The following is a 15,859-nucleotide window of genomic DNA, read 5'->3' as shown; positions in this document are numbered from 1 at the left end:
ACTCATCGCACGTAAACACTTAAAAGGAACAAAGCTACAGGCAATAACAAACATAATGACTCAAGATTGCAGTAAGTAATAATATGATGTTTGTAACAGTGTTTGTTAAAGAAGCAAATATGATACTAGAGTATGTAAACAGGGGCGTTAGAAGGCAAAGGAGACATTAATTTAGCACAAAGAAAGCAAAAAAAGTCTGTTTGATGACATATATTTGTCTTGGGCTTGACTTGTCACCGAATTTAGTCTTAGCATATTTGAGGAGGGAAGAATAGGTAGCTACCTGGCTACCTACACGGCAGCTGCATGGAGAAATGCTGTGCACCACTATGCATTTTCCTTTGAAAAACAAAATTATGATGTCCAATGATCCAGGGGGATGAAAAGAACTAAGCAGGAGACCGAGATTTAAGATAAAGGTTGAGAACTTTTGGGCAACCCAGAATTGCCCATGTTAACATTTCCTCTTGATGACGGAGGCTGCTCCAGTGCCTGCTGGCATGTGGAGGTTCGGCCTCAGGAACACGGGGAAGGAGGAAAGCGTCAGTTCCAACGGCTTTGGAAAGAAGCAGTTTGACATCAAGCTAAAGCCAGGAGTATGGTCATGGTGACCAGTTAAAGCCAGGAGCATGCTGAAATATAAACATTTAATGCATGGTGAAAACACATTGTCTGCCTGCAAATTAGGAGGATTTAAGCCCACCACAATCATGCTGAAAACACTCTCTCCACAGTGCCTATCCAGGGCTTCCTCTGGGAGGAATGACACCCTTAACAGGGAATATCAAAAGGCAGCGGACAGGAGAAAACACTGGAAATGTGCTATAACATTTTATATATGTTCTGAGACATCCGCAGTTTCATCTTCTGCATGAGTAGAGGAAATAACCTCTCTAGGTTTAAGAAAGTGCAGATTCAGCAGCAGCCTTTCACGGAGGACACAGTAATGGATACCTCTGCCCTAACATCTTGTAGTTTTGGTTGATTTAGACCATCACCCAAGATTTCTTCTGCAAGTCATTTGGTATGAGAAAAAAAAAAAAAAAATACTGTGACACGCCTGCTCTGCCTGCGGAAATGTACAGTTGTGAGGAATACGCATAGGCAGATATTTAATTAATACAGATTTTTCCATCCAATACCTGTAATGGAAAGTTCAGAAGTGTGCAACAACTCATTAAAAACTAGCAGTAGGCTAATTTTTTTTCTCTAGGAAAGGAACATAACTGCAGTACAGCATTTTCTATTGTCCAAATTGAAAATATATATATATAAAAAAAAAGCTCACACACACACAAAACAAGACTGTTAGCGAAGCAAAGCTCAAGTGAGCTGCAGTCTACAGAAGTGTGTCCTAGCCTTATAGTTTTACCCTAGGTAGCCATCTTTCAGGAAGGAAGGAGAAAGCAAAAAGTCAAAGCAAAAAGTCTGTATTTATCCCAATATAAAAACTTCTCTCTTAGTGATATCTTACCATGACAAAACATGTGAAGCCAGGATACAACACAAATCTTTTTTTTACCACAGATTTTTTTTTAACCATAAATACCGACTCAATTTGTTATATCTGCTTCCATCTCTCTGCTATGAAGAAAATCTTTAGAAGACAGGCGACTTTGAAAAAAATAAGGCTGTTGAACTATTTTGCTAAAATATGTGGTGTTGGTGTGAATAGTTTTTCAGATTAAAGAAATGCTTATTCCCACTTAGACTACTTTAATTAGATTATTCAAACTCTATAGATATGAATGTTCAGGCCTTAAAAGACAATGCAGTATCATCATACAGGAACAGCATTACAAACCTCTCAGGTAAAGGTATATTTTTTGGCTAACTACTGCTAATTGCCATTTATTTATACGCAGCTAAGACCTGATAGATCATTTTTGTACAACGTACACCACTCCAAGGGACTATTAACCATTCAGGGAAAGCATATTTAATGGGCTGGCAAATAAGGCTCATGAAAGCATACCCCTTCTGTTTACTTTTCAGAACTGGTTTCCTGTATGTTTACTCTGATTATTAATAGAAATCAGGCTATAATGCAATGCATATTTTTCTTTCTTAAGTAATATAATGCCCATCCAACTTACAGAATCATTTATGCTTCTTCACTTTATGTTAGTTACGTAAATAAGATCAGAAACAATGCCCCAAATAACCAGATTTTTAATTTGATGCTTGAAACACAGTCCCTTTCTAGAGCAAATGGATGAACAGAAAAGATATTCTCAGATGAAAAAAGTGAAGGGATTGGGCCCTGGTGAGCTCCCTGCAGTGCTAACAGGCAGCATTGTGCCTTGAGTTTTCGCAATTAAATTGTTTGGGAAAAAACCATGGCACAGCCCCTAGCTCCCGGGCAGCCCTTCCCAAGGACGGAAAGGACCTTCCCACCTACAACCCCATCAACAAGCAACACCTAATTGCACCAGATTGCCACCGCAGCTTACATGACAAACATGGGCACCATAACAATTTGATGCTGTTGCAACTGTTATTTTTCCGTTATACCTATCACGGCACATTCCTTAAATCTTCATGTGGATTGAAGCCTTTCCTGCAGTGCTGATGTGTTGGCCCCGTGTCCGAGAGAGTCATCCAACAAGCAAGCCAACCCAGTCTTTCTAGGAAGGTTCCACCTTTTCAACACAGGATTGGCTTGCAGAATTTTCTCCTTAGCAAGCCATTTCCCCCATATTCATCACAGTAAACATAACACTGTTCAATATATGCTGCTGTTTAGGGCAATAGCTAAGCCCAGGCATGAGCATCATGAGCCCTCACGGGACAAGTCCAAGGACCTCCTCATTTTGGGACTGTTATCTGTTCCCTTCTGTATTCAAAAAAAATAAGGTGGAAAAGGAATCCCCAAATTTTACTTAATAATGTAGATTGCCACCAGGTCGCACCATTATCACCATCAGCCCAAATCACTTCTCCATGACCTGTTATCATGAAAGGAGGTATGGGCGGCTGATCCATGCATCCCTCAGAGCTGCTCCTGCCACTCCTGGCCACAAGAAACCAATACTTATGGGCTTTTTTTTTGGAAAAGTATATATTAGAAGATGCTTATAGAACACATGGAGCTGGTTATGGTCTCCATGCCTAGGTAAAACATTCTGTGAAGAGGAAGAGGGGTGTCCAGATAGCAGGAGAAGCAAAATTAAGGGCATTTTGCTCCACAGAAAATCCATTTCAGCCAACACACTGGCAAGGAGGGGTGAACTAGAACTCCAGCTAGAAAATCACGTGCAAGACCGGTGTCTTTGCTGAAACACCTCTGCCAACCCGGCACCCCTCCACTTCAATGAATTATCAGGCAAGCGCAAAACACTCTGCACTTGATCCAGCTGGATTCCAGCTTCTCTAATGAAGTCCCAGTTGAATCGCCACCCTCCTTCACGCTGCCAATATCGCTTTGGAAGAAGTGCTTGGGAGCACACGGGACAGAGGGCAGCAGATTAAGCTGCAGTGACCAAAAACACGGCTGAGTGTGGCTGAAAAGACCACAACTTCCTAAACTGAGGCAGATGGGTTTTTTTTAAAAAAAAAAAAAAATCAAAACAAACACACACACACCTTGGGAATTGTGTCAACTTGAAAATTAATGCAGTAGCTTATTTTTTTTAAAGAGAATTACCTAGAAGGAGGGAAAAAACAAAGTTAAGTAAAAAAGAAGGGCAGAGCTGGAATGAAAAGCTTGGTCTGAAATTGTAAGATTAGTCATCACACAGCTCACAAGTTAAGTAAGTGTTTAAAAGAAACAAATTAAGTGGAGTAGATTTATGATGCCGCAGAAATTACCCTCCAAAGCAAGTTGTCTATGGATAGATGCAAATCTGTATCAGAAAACCAGATGATAGAACAAAGTCAAGGACTTTCAAACTTACAACTCATTGCTATGGCAACTTGCTCAACAGGAAATACCTTTAAAAAAAAAAAAGTGTTAAAGGTTTTTCCTTAAAACATAAATCTGCACCATGAGAAAACAAGATAGGTAAACGTAATACCATAAATTGCTCTCTGGGGGAAAAATACTTTATAGCATACCAGGAGAAGTGCTTGTCTACAATCCCAGTAAAATTCCTTCTTTGATGAGTTTGATAATTTAGGCAAAGGGTAGCCAAGATCACTCTGGGTTCAAAATCTATACTAAAAGTTAGTTAAGTGCCTGGGTTATAATAGAAGATTCTGGCATAAAAGCGGCTCAAAGTTTATGTCTCTACTCAAAGCTCACAGTACAGCCTCTCAGGAGCACATTTTCCTTTTGGAGGTAAACCCAAATTTCTAGGATATCAGTACATTCTATTTCTAAAAACTATGACTAAAGGCAGGGACAAACACTTAAGCAAACTAAAAAGATAATTCAGTTATTTTTGAACTAATATAGACTGATAAAGTGACATACATACTTCCTGAATTATTTATGTAGTCTTCAGAGTAATTACTAGATCATATTTCTGTAGAAATCAGCTATGCTAGTATAGGTATTAAATTTGCCCAATCTGGAAAATGAATAAAATTCGGAAAAAGGATCTTTGTCTACAATATGCATTTACAGAAGGATTCTAGGATAGATTAATCTAATGTCTATACAAAAGGAATATTTACCTAAGAAAGCCTCAAACAATTTTGTGATTTGAAAGTACTGTACACCTACACAAATTTGTGCCCTTGGCTGGACTGCAGGTGAGTTACGAGTCTTGGTAATCACGCTGGCTGGTATTTCATTATATTTCCTCATCTCATTTCTACTTTTGCCCATCATATTTTTTATATACCAAGATTATAACATTTTCATACGAGACTTCAGTGCACCCTCAAGAGTTAGCACAGAGTTGCTTGAATTTGTGGATCTCTAGACAGTGGGGGAAGACACTCTTGGATATTTATTAAATGGTGTTTCTAATATCATATGTGTCATTTTCCCATACACGCACTTAGATACTTCTCTTCCCCTAAAGTAATATCTTACATTTTATACAGTGTTTCAAGTTCATAATAATACTTCTCTTTCTCAGTAGGTACAAAAAAAATCTATATTCCTGTTTGAGCTATTTAGAATCTTATTCTTACTCTCACCAGTCTGTTTTGAACGAAGACTATAACCTATCTGGCCTACATCAATTTGCAGTAGGCAACTCAGCAATGTGTAATACCTCCACAAGACAATTCAATCCTATATCTAATTTAAGGCTTGTTATCCAAGACCTTTCCCTCATTTCCCTCATGCCGGTTTTCCAGCGCTCGCATCTCTTTGCCTGTTTGAGGGCTGGGTTGTTTTTCACCACCATATGCCACCTTGTCTTCTTCCTGCAGCTGGCAGCTTTGGTCCTGACCTCGATTCCCCCAATGTGATGGCATGACCTCCCTCGCGCCGCTGCAGTGGGTGCTCATTCGGGTGGTATCTGCAGCCTTTACAACCAACTATCATTGTATATCCCTGTCCTTCCCCAGGGTTTGCCACCCTACCGAACGCAGCATCATTTGTAAGTGTAATCAATGCGCTGTTTATGCACTCTTCAGAAATCATTAATAAGGATGTTAAATTAAAGCTGTGCTTAGTAGTGCACCTCAAGTCACCCTGCATACTTCTGTCTGGGTTACCATTTATCATTTCTCTCCATTCCTAATGCCTCAAGCAATTCTAAATCCTATGACATAATTCGCATTCCATTTGATATGAACTGTTACTTTATTATTTTGGCTGCAATTTCTACACTTGCTGGTTTTCTATTTTAAGGATAAATAATGCATTCACATTTTTACACTCTTGTAATGCCTTCCCACTTCTTTCTGACTTACCAGAGCTGCTAGTGCTCCCATGCTTTCTGATTGGCTAATTCTTTTAATGTTAATGTCAACACCTATTTATTTGCTTTTTACCCAGCCGTTATTCAAAAATTCTTACAGTTCCTGCCCATATGCATCTCATCACCTTGAAATGAGACTGATTGCCTCAAAGAGCCAAGCAAAATGCACCCTAACTCAGCACACCTGATTTTCTCCTCCTTATTCATATATAAGCTACCTTTTTCTCCTGATTTTTTTGGTGATTGAAAGTGAGATATGGGAAATACCCCTATCTATGGCTGTAATCCAGTCTACACCTTGATGTCACCTTGATTACTTCAGTTCTCTGCATCTGATCTCTACCAGCCTCCACAATCTGCATGTAGTTTTACTCATTTCCTTTCCCTGTTCTCCATTTCTCCTACACTGTGGCTTGGTAAATCCACTTGCACTTCATATTCTCCTCAAACTCATAACAACCGAGTGCTCCTTAATGGGACAAATTGCATAGTTTGCCTTGCTCCAGGTTTGATGGATCATTAGGGTGTGTCCTTGAGCAACCTTCTCTTCCTGCAGCTTCGCCAGCATTCCCAGGGTTGGGTTTTCCAGAGCAGCTCATGATCTGCACAAGGCCCTTAACTCCTGTGTTAACTCCTCCTAAACTTCTAATGCCACAGCCTCCAAGCAGCCAGGGAATTGCACAGGGACGATCTCCCCCATGGGCATCTGTTGCTACTGAAATGTGACACTGTCTTTCACATAACCTGGCAGTGTGACTAATTCCTATTATTCCAGTGAAATCCCCAGCCACCACCGAGAAGGTTCCACAGTTACAGAAACCACCATATGGTCCCAGCAGTTGCAAGCCTGTGAGCATTAACGGAGGCCCATTGCAGGTTTGCCTTTGTTATTTTAATATTCTTAGTTTTTACACAATATTTCACTTCTTTCTCTCTAATCTGGCAGCCCCAAAAGACACACGTAATTGCCCAGAACATAAAGGCAGGAACCAAGGGTGAAGGTGGCAGCAACTGCACAGAGATCACACCGCCTCCCATCAGAATGGCAGCAGGACAGAGAAACATCCCTGTGTGTTCAAACAACCCCAGAGAAGAGTTCAAACCATTGCCAGGGGTTGCTTTCAGTTCTAATTTACATGCATTGCATTAAAATGAAAAAAAAAAAAAAACAGGTAACAACCTCATTTGGTATCACCTGCCTTTAGTGGCTGGGTAATGCAGAATTTTGAAAAGTATGGAAAGGATTTTTAATAAAATTCTTAGCAGGTGAAGTGCGAAGAGCACAGTTTTCTCCCAGAAGGAGGAGAAAGCAATATTTATCGGCCTTCATTCTGCCCGGCATATCTATTCAGGCCACAACCCCAACACTCCCCCATCTTCCCCCACAAAAGGTTTATTTTCTTCCATTGACACTTCTAACATCGATAGTTTTACTGCGTATTTCACCTTGACACAACACTGATGATCCAATTACCATTAAATAACCTAAAGAACATGTATTCTGATATGCTAAACATATGAAGTATCACACCACCAGCTGAAACAACCTAACAGATGTGAAATCACAGCCAGGTGATAACTTGCTTCGCAGTTCAACATTGAGGGAACTAAACTGCAGATACCCAGGGCTAAAGACTTCAGCTTGAGCTACAGAGCCCAAACTCCAGAGCTGGAGGGGGAGTAGTTCCTTCTGACTGAAAGGAGTCTTTGTCCTGAGCATCTAAGCGCACATCTGAAGGAAGCTCGTCCTTACCTGGCAGCCACCTGCCCATTTGACAGGCAAAAGAATTAACCAAAAGCTCTATAGAAAATAGCATAAACCTTGAAGAGTCATAGTTATGCAACAACTTGCATCCTCTCTGGATTGGTACAAAGAAGTGATTTATAACATGCTCTCATCAGTGGATTAAAAGGCTAGTAGAGTTCAGATAATTTAAGCTAATGATGCATTGCTTGAAAAAGAATTCTTTTTGCCCAAATGGTCTGAATTTGAATATACAGTATTTGCACCACAACAGAAAAAGCAAAATGTTGTATTGCTAGATCAACATCAGATGAGCACAGCCAACTCTGACCGCTATGCCCTTTCTCTTCCTTTTTGGGCCAAAATGTGATCCTTGTGAATTACACTGTGCATCGCGCTATGATGATGGATTTTGGCAAGGTGATGCTATAAACCGTGCCACTTGGCTAATACTTACATTTTTAGGGAGAAACATTAATGGGGACAGTTATGCATACAGTTATGCATTTAACCTGCAGCTGAAGCCTTTTCTTGCTACGTTTCAGCAGCGTAAAAGTAACCATGGCAGTAGCTCTCTCCATTTCTTCTCATAACAGAAGAATTGCTCGCATACTTCCTACCAGGCCATTTTTTTTTATTATTTTCTAAAATATTCATATCCCTTTCTCTAACAATTGCTTAGTCCAAATAGTACCTAATTTCTTGCTTTTTCACATCACATACATCAAGAACTCCTTCTGAAAGTCTAACATTATATTTCTAATTATACAACAGCAAGGAGACAAAGATCCAAACTAGAAGAAATAAATATATTCTCATACGGTACTTACAATCGATTTGATGTTATTTTCTCTTGCCAATTTCATTGAGGATTTATAGCAATTTGCCAAGTCTTCTTTATGAGTGTCAGTGAGATGGCCTCTTGCTATCGGCCCAACGGTATGGATGACATCTGCAAAAAACGAAAGAAAAAGAAATTATGTTCCTAAGGTGGTTTATTATTTATTTAATGACTCTGCAGAACTACAATGCAAGTTGTTCCCCCATCTGTTATTCTACCTAGGCACAAAGGTAGGAATAATTTTGTAAGAAGTTGTTGTAACTGATCATGATAAAATCAGACATATCTGTGCAAATTAAATTAAAAAAAAAAAACTGCGAAGATTCAATTTCAGACAAGAAGCACATTTGGATTAAAGAAAGAAATCACAAAAAAATGTACTAAACCTTGCTTAAATTAAATGTTTTCATAAATATTTGAAAACTTCAGGATTGCACAACTATTTAAAACAGTTATTTCACCCCTTCAAGATCCTCTCACTAGTTAAGCTTACTCAACAAAAATCCCAGCACACAAATATGACACATATGCCTTCACTTTTATATATATAATATGCTGCATCTTTTCTCAGCAGCCATTTCAAAAGAAGGCAAGTTCTGACCTACAGATGTATTAGCTGTTCAAGGTAGATGCTTTCCCCTCGCATCAGAGCAGATGGAGACACTATGCAATAAGACAACTATATCTTATTCTCTTTGAAGCACCTTAATGAACACAACCAGAAAGTACAGGCAGGGAGAGTATCAGGACGGATGCCTCGGGCCTTGTTGAAATCAGATGGCTGCAACCAATTAAAGTCTTTAAAATGCTATCAGAAGAATGAAGCAAAAAGCCCATGGTAAAAAAGCTGGAATAAAAATCTACAAAGTTTAAAGGTATCATGAAAATATAAGGTTTTTTTTTTTTTTGCTTGGTTGTTGTTTGTTGGTGGAGATAGTGTGGCTTTTTTACACTTGACAAGTAGCAAACACAGTGACTTTTCCGCTGTCCTTCTCTGCACCCTGTGTGGACACACTAGGCCGAGCGGCGGCTCCATCCTTTCCTTATCCCCCCTGCAAACCAGCGTGGCCACAGCCGTCAGCGCTGCCCTCATCCTGAGACCCATTCTAGCAGCCTATGAGCAAATGCGAGGGCGACCATGCAACAAACTTAACAGGAAAGTTTAAAAAATGATGAAGAAAAAAGAAGCCTCTCCAACCAGCTGAGGCAGCATTAACACTTCGCAGTGCAATTGCTCAAAAGCTGCAGCCCAGTGGCTTAAATCAGCAATCTGTTAGTGATCACCACAAAGGCATTTGGAGGAGCAGCCTGCATCCCAAAACTCGTACTTGGGTCGCATTTGGGTCTTGCCAGTGAATGGGAAGTTCACCATTATCACAAACTTTAATGCCATTATTGACTTCTACATTTTAATTTTTACAAGCCCAGGGTAGGTGAGTCTTTAGACAGGACTCTGAGCATGGTGATGAATTAGTTTGCAACACATGAAGACTATTCCAAATGTTTTGGAAGCTTATCATCCTCAAAAAAGTGCTTTACATAGGTACATGATTATTCATAAACACATGATACAGCATGGCTTTACTCGGGGAGCAGTATCTAATAAAGCCTCAGTCACTTTCATGGTCAGCAGACACAAAGAGAACCAAAGATTTCACTGCTGTGCACCATCAGTGAAACTGGTTGCTGTGCATCATCAGTGAAACTGGTGTACCCATATGTGGCCTAAGCCATAAATTGCTGTGCTCGAAAACCTTGAGGGAAACCTCACCCAAAGATTTTCCACTCAGAGAACCACCAAAAAGACTTGGTTTTGGCTGCATAAAACCCTAGTAGAAACCACTGCTAGGAAACAGCTTCTTCAAGCTCCCGCGCTGCTTTGCACCCCAAGCAGTTAATGTGGTCAAAGGGGAGCAAGAAAGATGAATGTTGCCCCCAGAGTGCCCACTCATCGGTCTTCCCCCCTAGAAAACAAGTGAGCAAAGAGGGTAAAATACATAGTGCTCAGCTCTTGCAGAAAACATCTTAAGCACCATTTGTAATATTTTAATTTTTATGACAAATTAAGCTGCCAGCATTTCTTTAAAGCTTCTGATTTATTATAGTCAGTCTCCAAGCCAAGCGCTTTGATAAGAAACTCCATTTAAAAGAGAGCTGCAGTCTGCATGTCTGTAAATCACCTTCTCTGTGCGCACAGCAGAAACGTTTGCTTGCTTTTCTAATAACATGCAGAGGGGGCGAGCCCCAGAGCAAGGTCTGTTTTCATTCGAGATCTGGGTCACAGCAATGGATCAAACTGCTTCTAATGATAATGAAGCTGTTCAGTTTTCAAGCCGTGTTTGTAGGGAAGCAGATATTTCTGCTTGGGAAATCCTCCCTGAGAGGAGGTAAGAGGGGGTGGCAGAAAGCATCAGCACAGATCTGCACTGTCCTTCTGCGCTCTGGAGCATCTTCTGGGGCGACGGAACAATTTATTTTCTAAGATCTCTGCTGCAACACATGGTTGATGCAAGGAGAGTTACTTGCTCTGCTCTTCTTTTTAGGCTCCTTTGCTTTTCAGGCACTTGGTTAGAAAGGTCATCCTCCAGCCTAAGAATAGTGAGTGTTATATGGCCGTTTACATGTGTGAATTCATGCAGTTTCATAGAATCATCACCACAGAATCATTACGGTTGGAAAAGACCTTGAAGATCATTAAGCCCAACTGCAAACAGTTTCCATCACGTCTGCTTGTTTCTGCTTATTTTTTTTCCCTTTCTTTTCTTTTTTGAAGCGCTATAATGAAAGGGGGCAACTGCATCTTGTGAAAACCAGGTGCTATAGGTGTAATACCTATTAGAGGTATTACAGACAGACATTTCAAAACGTACCTGCCACTACCTTAGTCATCAGTGAACGCAAATTAAATTTGCACATTTAATTAACACTTCAAACCCATACAAACCAGCTCTTGCCTCAAATTCCTGCACAGACTTGTGCAAGAGGAAACCATGTCCTCCTCTTCACACAAACTCTGTGTGTGGAAAGACAAACACAGCTCGTTTTCCTGGCCTCTTTCATTAAAGATATCAGGCTAGAAATCTTACTTGCCACACAGCACAGTATGCAGAGCACTACAGATGAGGACAGGGAGCCCATCCCAAGATGGAAAACAAGTTCATGCTACAGCAGAAAAAGAAAAGGGCCTCAAAGCCCTGGCAGAGGCCTCAGACACAGCTTCCGAATATTCCTTTTTGTGTTCTTTGTGAAGAAAAGCAGGGTGGCAAAACCTAGGGCTTCATTTGTAAATCTTCCCAGTTGATTTATGCAATAAGCACCTAGAGTATTGCTCCTGAAAAGGGGAAGCCAAAGTATGATTGATGGGAAACTGAATTACCTCCACATATTCATACATACTGAGTGTTACTGTTCTTAAGGAAGATATGCAGCCTAATGCTTTGATAAACACATCATTTGTTTAGCTTGTTCATTTTCTGTCTCTAGTGACAGGCACTTGTACATAAAATGTGCATTTTTGATGTTTAATAAACAACTGTTAATCTAAGTTCAACTTAAATGAATCCCCCATGACTATAGCCTAATTTGTTTACTAACGCATATCTCCTAAAATAGATTAGATCAGTTCAATATTTTAAATGCAAGACATCTTTTGTACATTGCAGTGTGCTAAATTTTACTGTGCCTGACACAGCTCCTTAGGTATGGCATTTTGTTTATATCTTTTCACTGTTCCACCTATGGACAATAACCAAAAATCACATAGAGCAGAATGGTCAGAAAAACGTATATAAAAAAATGCATTTTCAGGAGTTAAAGAGATGGCCTGAATTTTGTGGCTTGAATTAATGAGCACTACTCAATTCAAAGATCTTCTAAAGGATGCTTCTAAAGCATCCTTTAGTATTAACACATCTGGTTTTGGGGTGATTCAGTATTTCATTAAATGCAAAAGTCATGATATTTAGAAATCATCCACATAAAAACTTTGAGCCATTTTCTGATTGGGAGGAAGCCAGCAGCACAAAGAGCTTGTTGGCAACCCTTCCACCACGATGCCAACGACCAGCCATGGACTCGAGGAAGGCAGGGCAAAGCACAGGTGATTTTGGCACTCATGGCAGTCATAAAATACCAGGCATGAGTACGATGGAGCTGCTCTTAAAACTCAGCTAGTTTGCCCTTGACTCGAGGCTTACTCAGAAGAGGTGGTTTCAGTCAGTGAGGCACCAAAAGCATCAAACCACAACACACAGCATGGCTAAGGAATACACACTAGCAACAGGCCACATACATAAAACCAAGATGAATTTAACCACACTTGATTCTTGAATCACAAAGAAAACCTTGAAAATACAACCCTTAAAAAGTTTGCAATACAAATCAAAATATATATTTTTTATATTAATTTCAGTTCCATGATCAGAAGCCATGTTAATTGCAGGAACTCAGAACTCTGCAATGAACTAATGCTCTCGGGCTTTCGAAACGCTGTCTCCTCTCACTGTGCTTGGGCTGCTCTTAATATCCAACCCAGCTCCACTAAAGCTGATTCAGTCACCTGCTTGCTGCACCACATACTTAACGCATAAATCTGCCCTTCAGAAAACAACTCAGACTCATTAATGAAATTCAGTACCTGATTGACTACTTGTACCCAGAAAAGATTTATTTCAAATCTCAAATTCTGGATCTTTCCTCTGAGTGCCAAATACTCAAGTGCTGTAATATTAAACAGAAAATTACAGGGAAAGCCCTTTTTCTTCTTTTTTTTTTTTTTTTTTAAAAAAGAATCCTTTAATCAAAATATAAATTGCATCTTGCTAATTTTTATAACTAAGACTCCTTTCAATATTCAGTTGAGATGCTTCAGGGGCACCGAATAAAGAAAAACGTCCCAAGATAATTACAGCAAAGGAACCCACAAACCGCAGTAGGATGTGTAATGTTTGCCATGGCCACGAGAATCCTCAACCAGAAACCTTGGCCAAGGCCTTTTGCAGAACAAGGGTTTGCCCATGATTGCAAGGCTTTCTTTCTCTTCCTTTCCCTTTACTCAGTCACTCAGATTATTAGGTCTTCTCCTCGGATACAAGAATTATTCAAGGCCATGAGCATGAACATGAGCACAGACATTTGTTACTTATTGTGATCTTCTTTTGAAAGGGCTGGTGATCATAACAAAGAGTTTGTGGAAGATTAAAACAAACAGCTCATAACTACACACTACATGAGGGTAACCCCGGGTGTAAATCCAGTGTAACCAGGAATGAGTGACAGCGCCAGTTTTATCTGCCTAACACAGACATACAAACCAATGTTGTTGCTTCCTAAGAACTGTGCATTTATAAAAGAATCTGAAAGAACATTTTCATAAGTAGTTTTTATACAAATGTTAAAAGATTGAACTACCCTTTAGTTCTCAGAAGACCTAACATTTCGGTGTAATGGACAGATAAGCATTGCTGTTGCAGACCATGCTCTGCTGTTACCCAACTTGCATCAAGAAGGACAGAGAGGGACTCGTCAATCGATGCCCTGGAAGACAAGCAAGGATGGACTCCTACTCCATGCTACTCTTCCATGCAAAGCCATCCTCTCTCTTTACACTCCTCACAAGCCCCATTCTTGTGATGAGATGACCAAATATAAGAAACCAAAACCCATTTGCTCGAAGATGTCAACCCAACGCACCTGCTATCTGGGAGCAACGTTGCCTTGAGAATAGACCCTGTGCAAGCCCAAGGTAGAGAGCAGCCACTTGTGCATCCAGCTCCCAGTGACTTCTCTCGCCCTTGTGACTCAAGTGAAGGGGTTTCCTACATGACATCTCTGCTCCCTTCCTCGGCAGGCAGGAGAGACCCTCATCTGCAGAGTCCCTAGAGGAGGGCTGCCTGCCCGGCTCCTGCTATGTGGGTCGCGCTTACAGCTCAGGGATGACAGAATCTTTACAAATACCTTTCTCTTTTTCTTCTTCTTTTTTATTTCTTTCCATCAAATCATTTTAGGTAAACAGATTAAAAAAAAAAAAAAAAAAAGAGAAGCATATCCTTAACAGGAAGTTTTATGAAGCTTCTTAAAGAGGTAATAAAGTATGATTTAAAGTTTCAAGGAAAATTTCATTATATTCATAGCTTTACTGTGGCTCATCAATTCCTTGATGGTGGCACATTACAAAAAGTTATCATGCTCATTTTCTTACTCTCTTCTTCTGTGCATTCTTTTCTCAAGAACACACAAAATGGACTAGACTGCATGTTTTCCACGTGACACTAATCTATTTAGCCTTCACAGTAGAAAATACTGTGTTTTTCTTTAAGAATTTTTCATGCTGCTATTAAAAAGAATGAAAAAGGTGAGGAAGTTATAGACTTTCTGTTCTACTGGTCTTCTCCCAAAGAGAGGAGCATGTAGAAGGATGAGAAAAATGAGAATACAAAACAAAACAAACCTGAAAGCCTGAAACCATATATATATATATATATAAATACACATTATGAGAATAAAAAGCCATAGCTGAGGAAATCACAGGGTGTGTATGATAATAGCACATTTCATAAAGGGGATTTTCCTGTATCTTACTGTATTTTGCAGTTTCCTCATAAGCAATAAATGTAGCACTTATAGCTCTGAACTCGCAAGCTGCTTTCCAACATCAGCACAGTCCCACTGAAATCAAGGAGATGTTTAGAGATAAGTATGGATTCAAGGGCTGAATAAGGAAAGTTATGGCACACCTCTTCCCCGAGGACGGAATGCATCTTCATAATTTTATCATTTTATGGATCAGCACTGAAAAAACTCACACTTTTACTACTACTTTATTGTAAGAAGAAACATCTAGGTATCTTATCGGATTTGCTTCACAGTAAATAAGTATTTCTCTTCTGTAACTGTACTCTCTCAGTAGATTTAAATGAGTTGCATTTGTGCACAGTCTTGCAGGATCACTGTGGAATTGCTTCCCCCCGTTTTTTTCTAGGAGCCCTTCACAGACAACAACAACAAAAAAACAAATACAGGGAAAAAATCCAAGAAATATGTTTCAACTTTCCTCTTTACTATCAATATCTCTCCTGCAAACTCATATAACGAACACTGTTGATGGAGAAGGATGTACACAGGACCTGAAGGTAAACTTAACTTATTTTTAAAAGCTGACTAGAGTTCAAGTTGGCAGTGCCACTTTAATAGCTTCATACAAATGTGATAAGAAAAATAACCGGACAGCTCTTTGAACCGTGACGTGAGTCTTCATGCCTAGAAGAGGAATCTCACTTTCTATCATCAATTTTACTTTAATTCAGCCAGCTGAAACTATGCTAACGTGCCCTCCTGCTATTAACCTACTCCAGATACCAACTCACGGAAATGCAGAGCATGCACAGGACCTGTGATAAGTTCCTCAGACGCATTCCTAGCCTCTTCTCCAGAGATGCATTCGAATTTGCAAGATAG

At 39.9% G+C, this 15,859-nt stretch overlaps 1 protein-coding gene across 1 annotated transcript in view; it reads right to left on the bottom strand.

Moving 5' to 3' along the window:
- Positions 1 to 15,859, bottom strand: part of MACROD2 (mono-ADP ribosylhydrolase 2) — a 751,315-nt gene that overhangs the window by 305,684 nt on the left and 429,772 nt on the right. Inside the window, exon 6 of the mRNA XM_088520560.1 lies at positions 8,394 to 8,515. Coding sequence (XP_088376686.1) covers positions 8,394 to 8,515 — 122 coding nt within the window. The remainder of the gene's footprint in view (positions 1 to 8,393; positions 8,516 to 15,859) is intronic.

Source organism: Tinamus guttatus, unplaced genomic scaffold, assembly GCF_059628265.1.
Source record: "Tinamus guttatus ecotype Peru unplaced genomic scaffold, ASM5962826v1 Tinamus_guttatus_pri_ptg000090l, whole genome shotgun sequence".
NCBI lineage: Eukaryota > Metazoa > Chordata > Aves > Tinamiformes > Tinamidae > Tinamus > Tinamus guttatus.
This window is presented reverse-complemented; position numbering and strand designations above follow the sequence as displayed.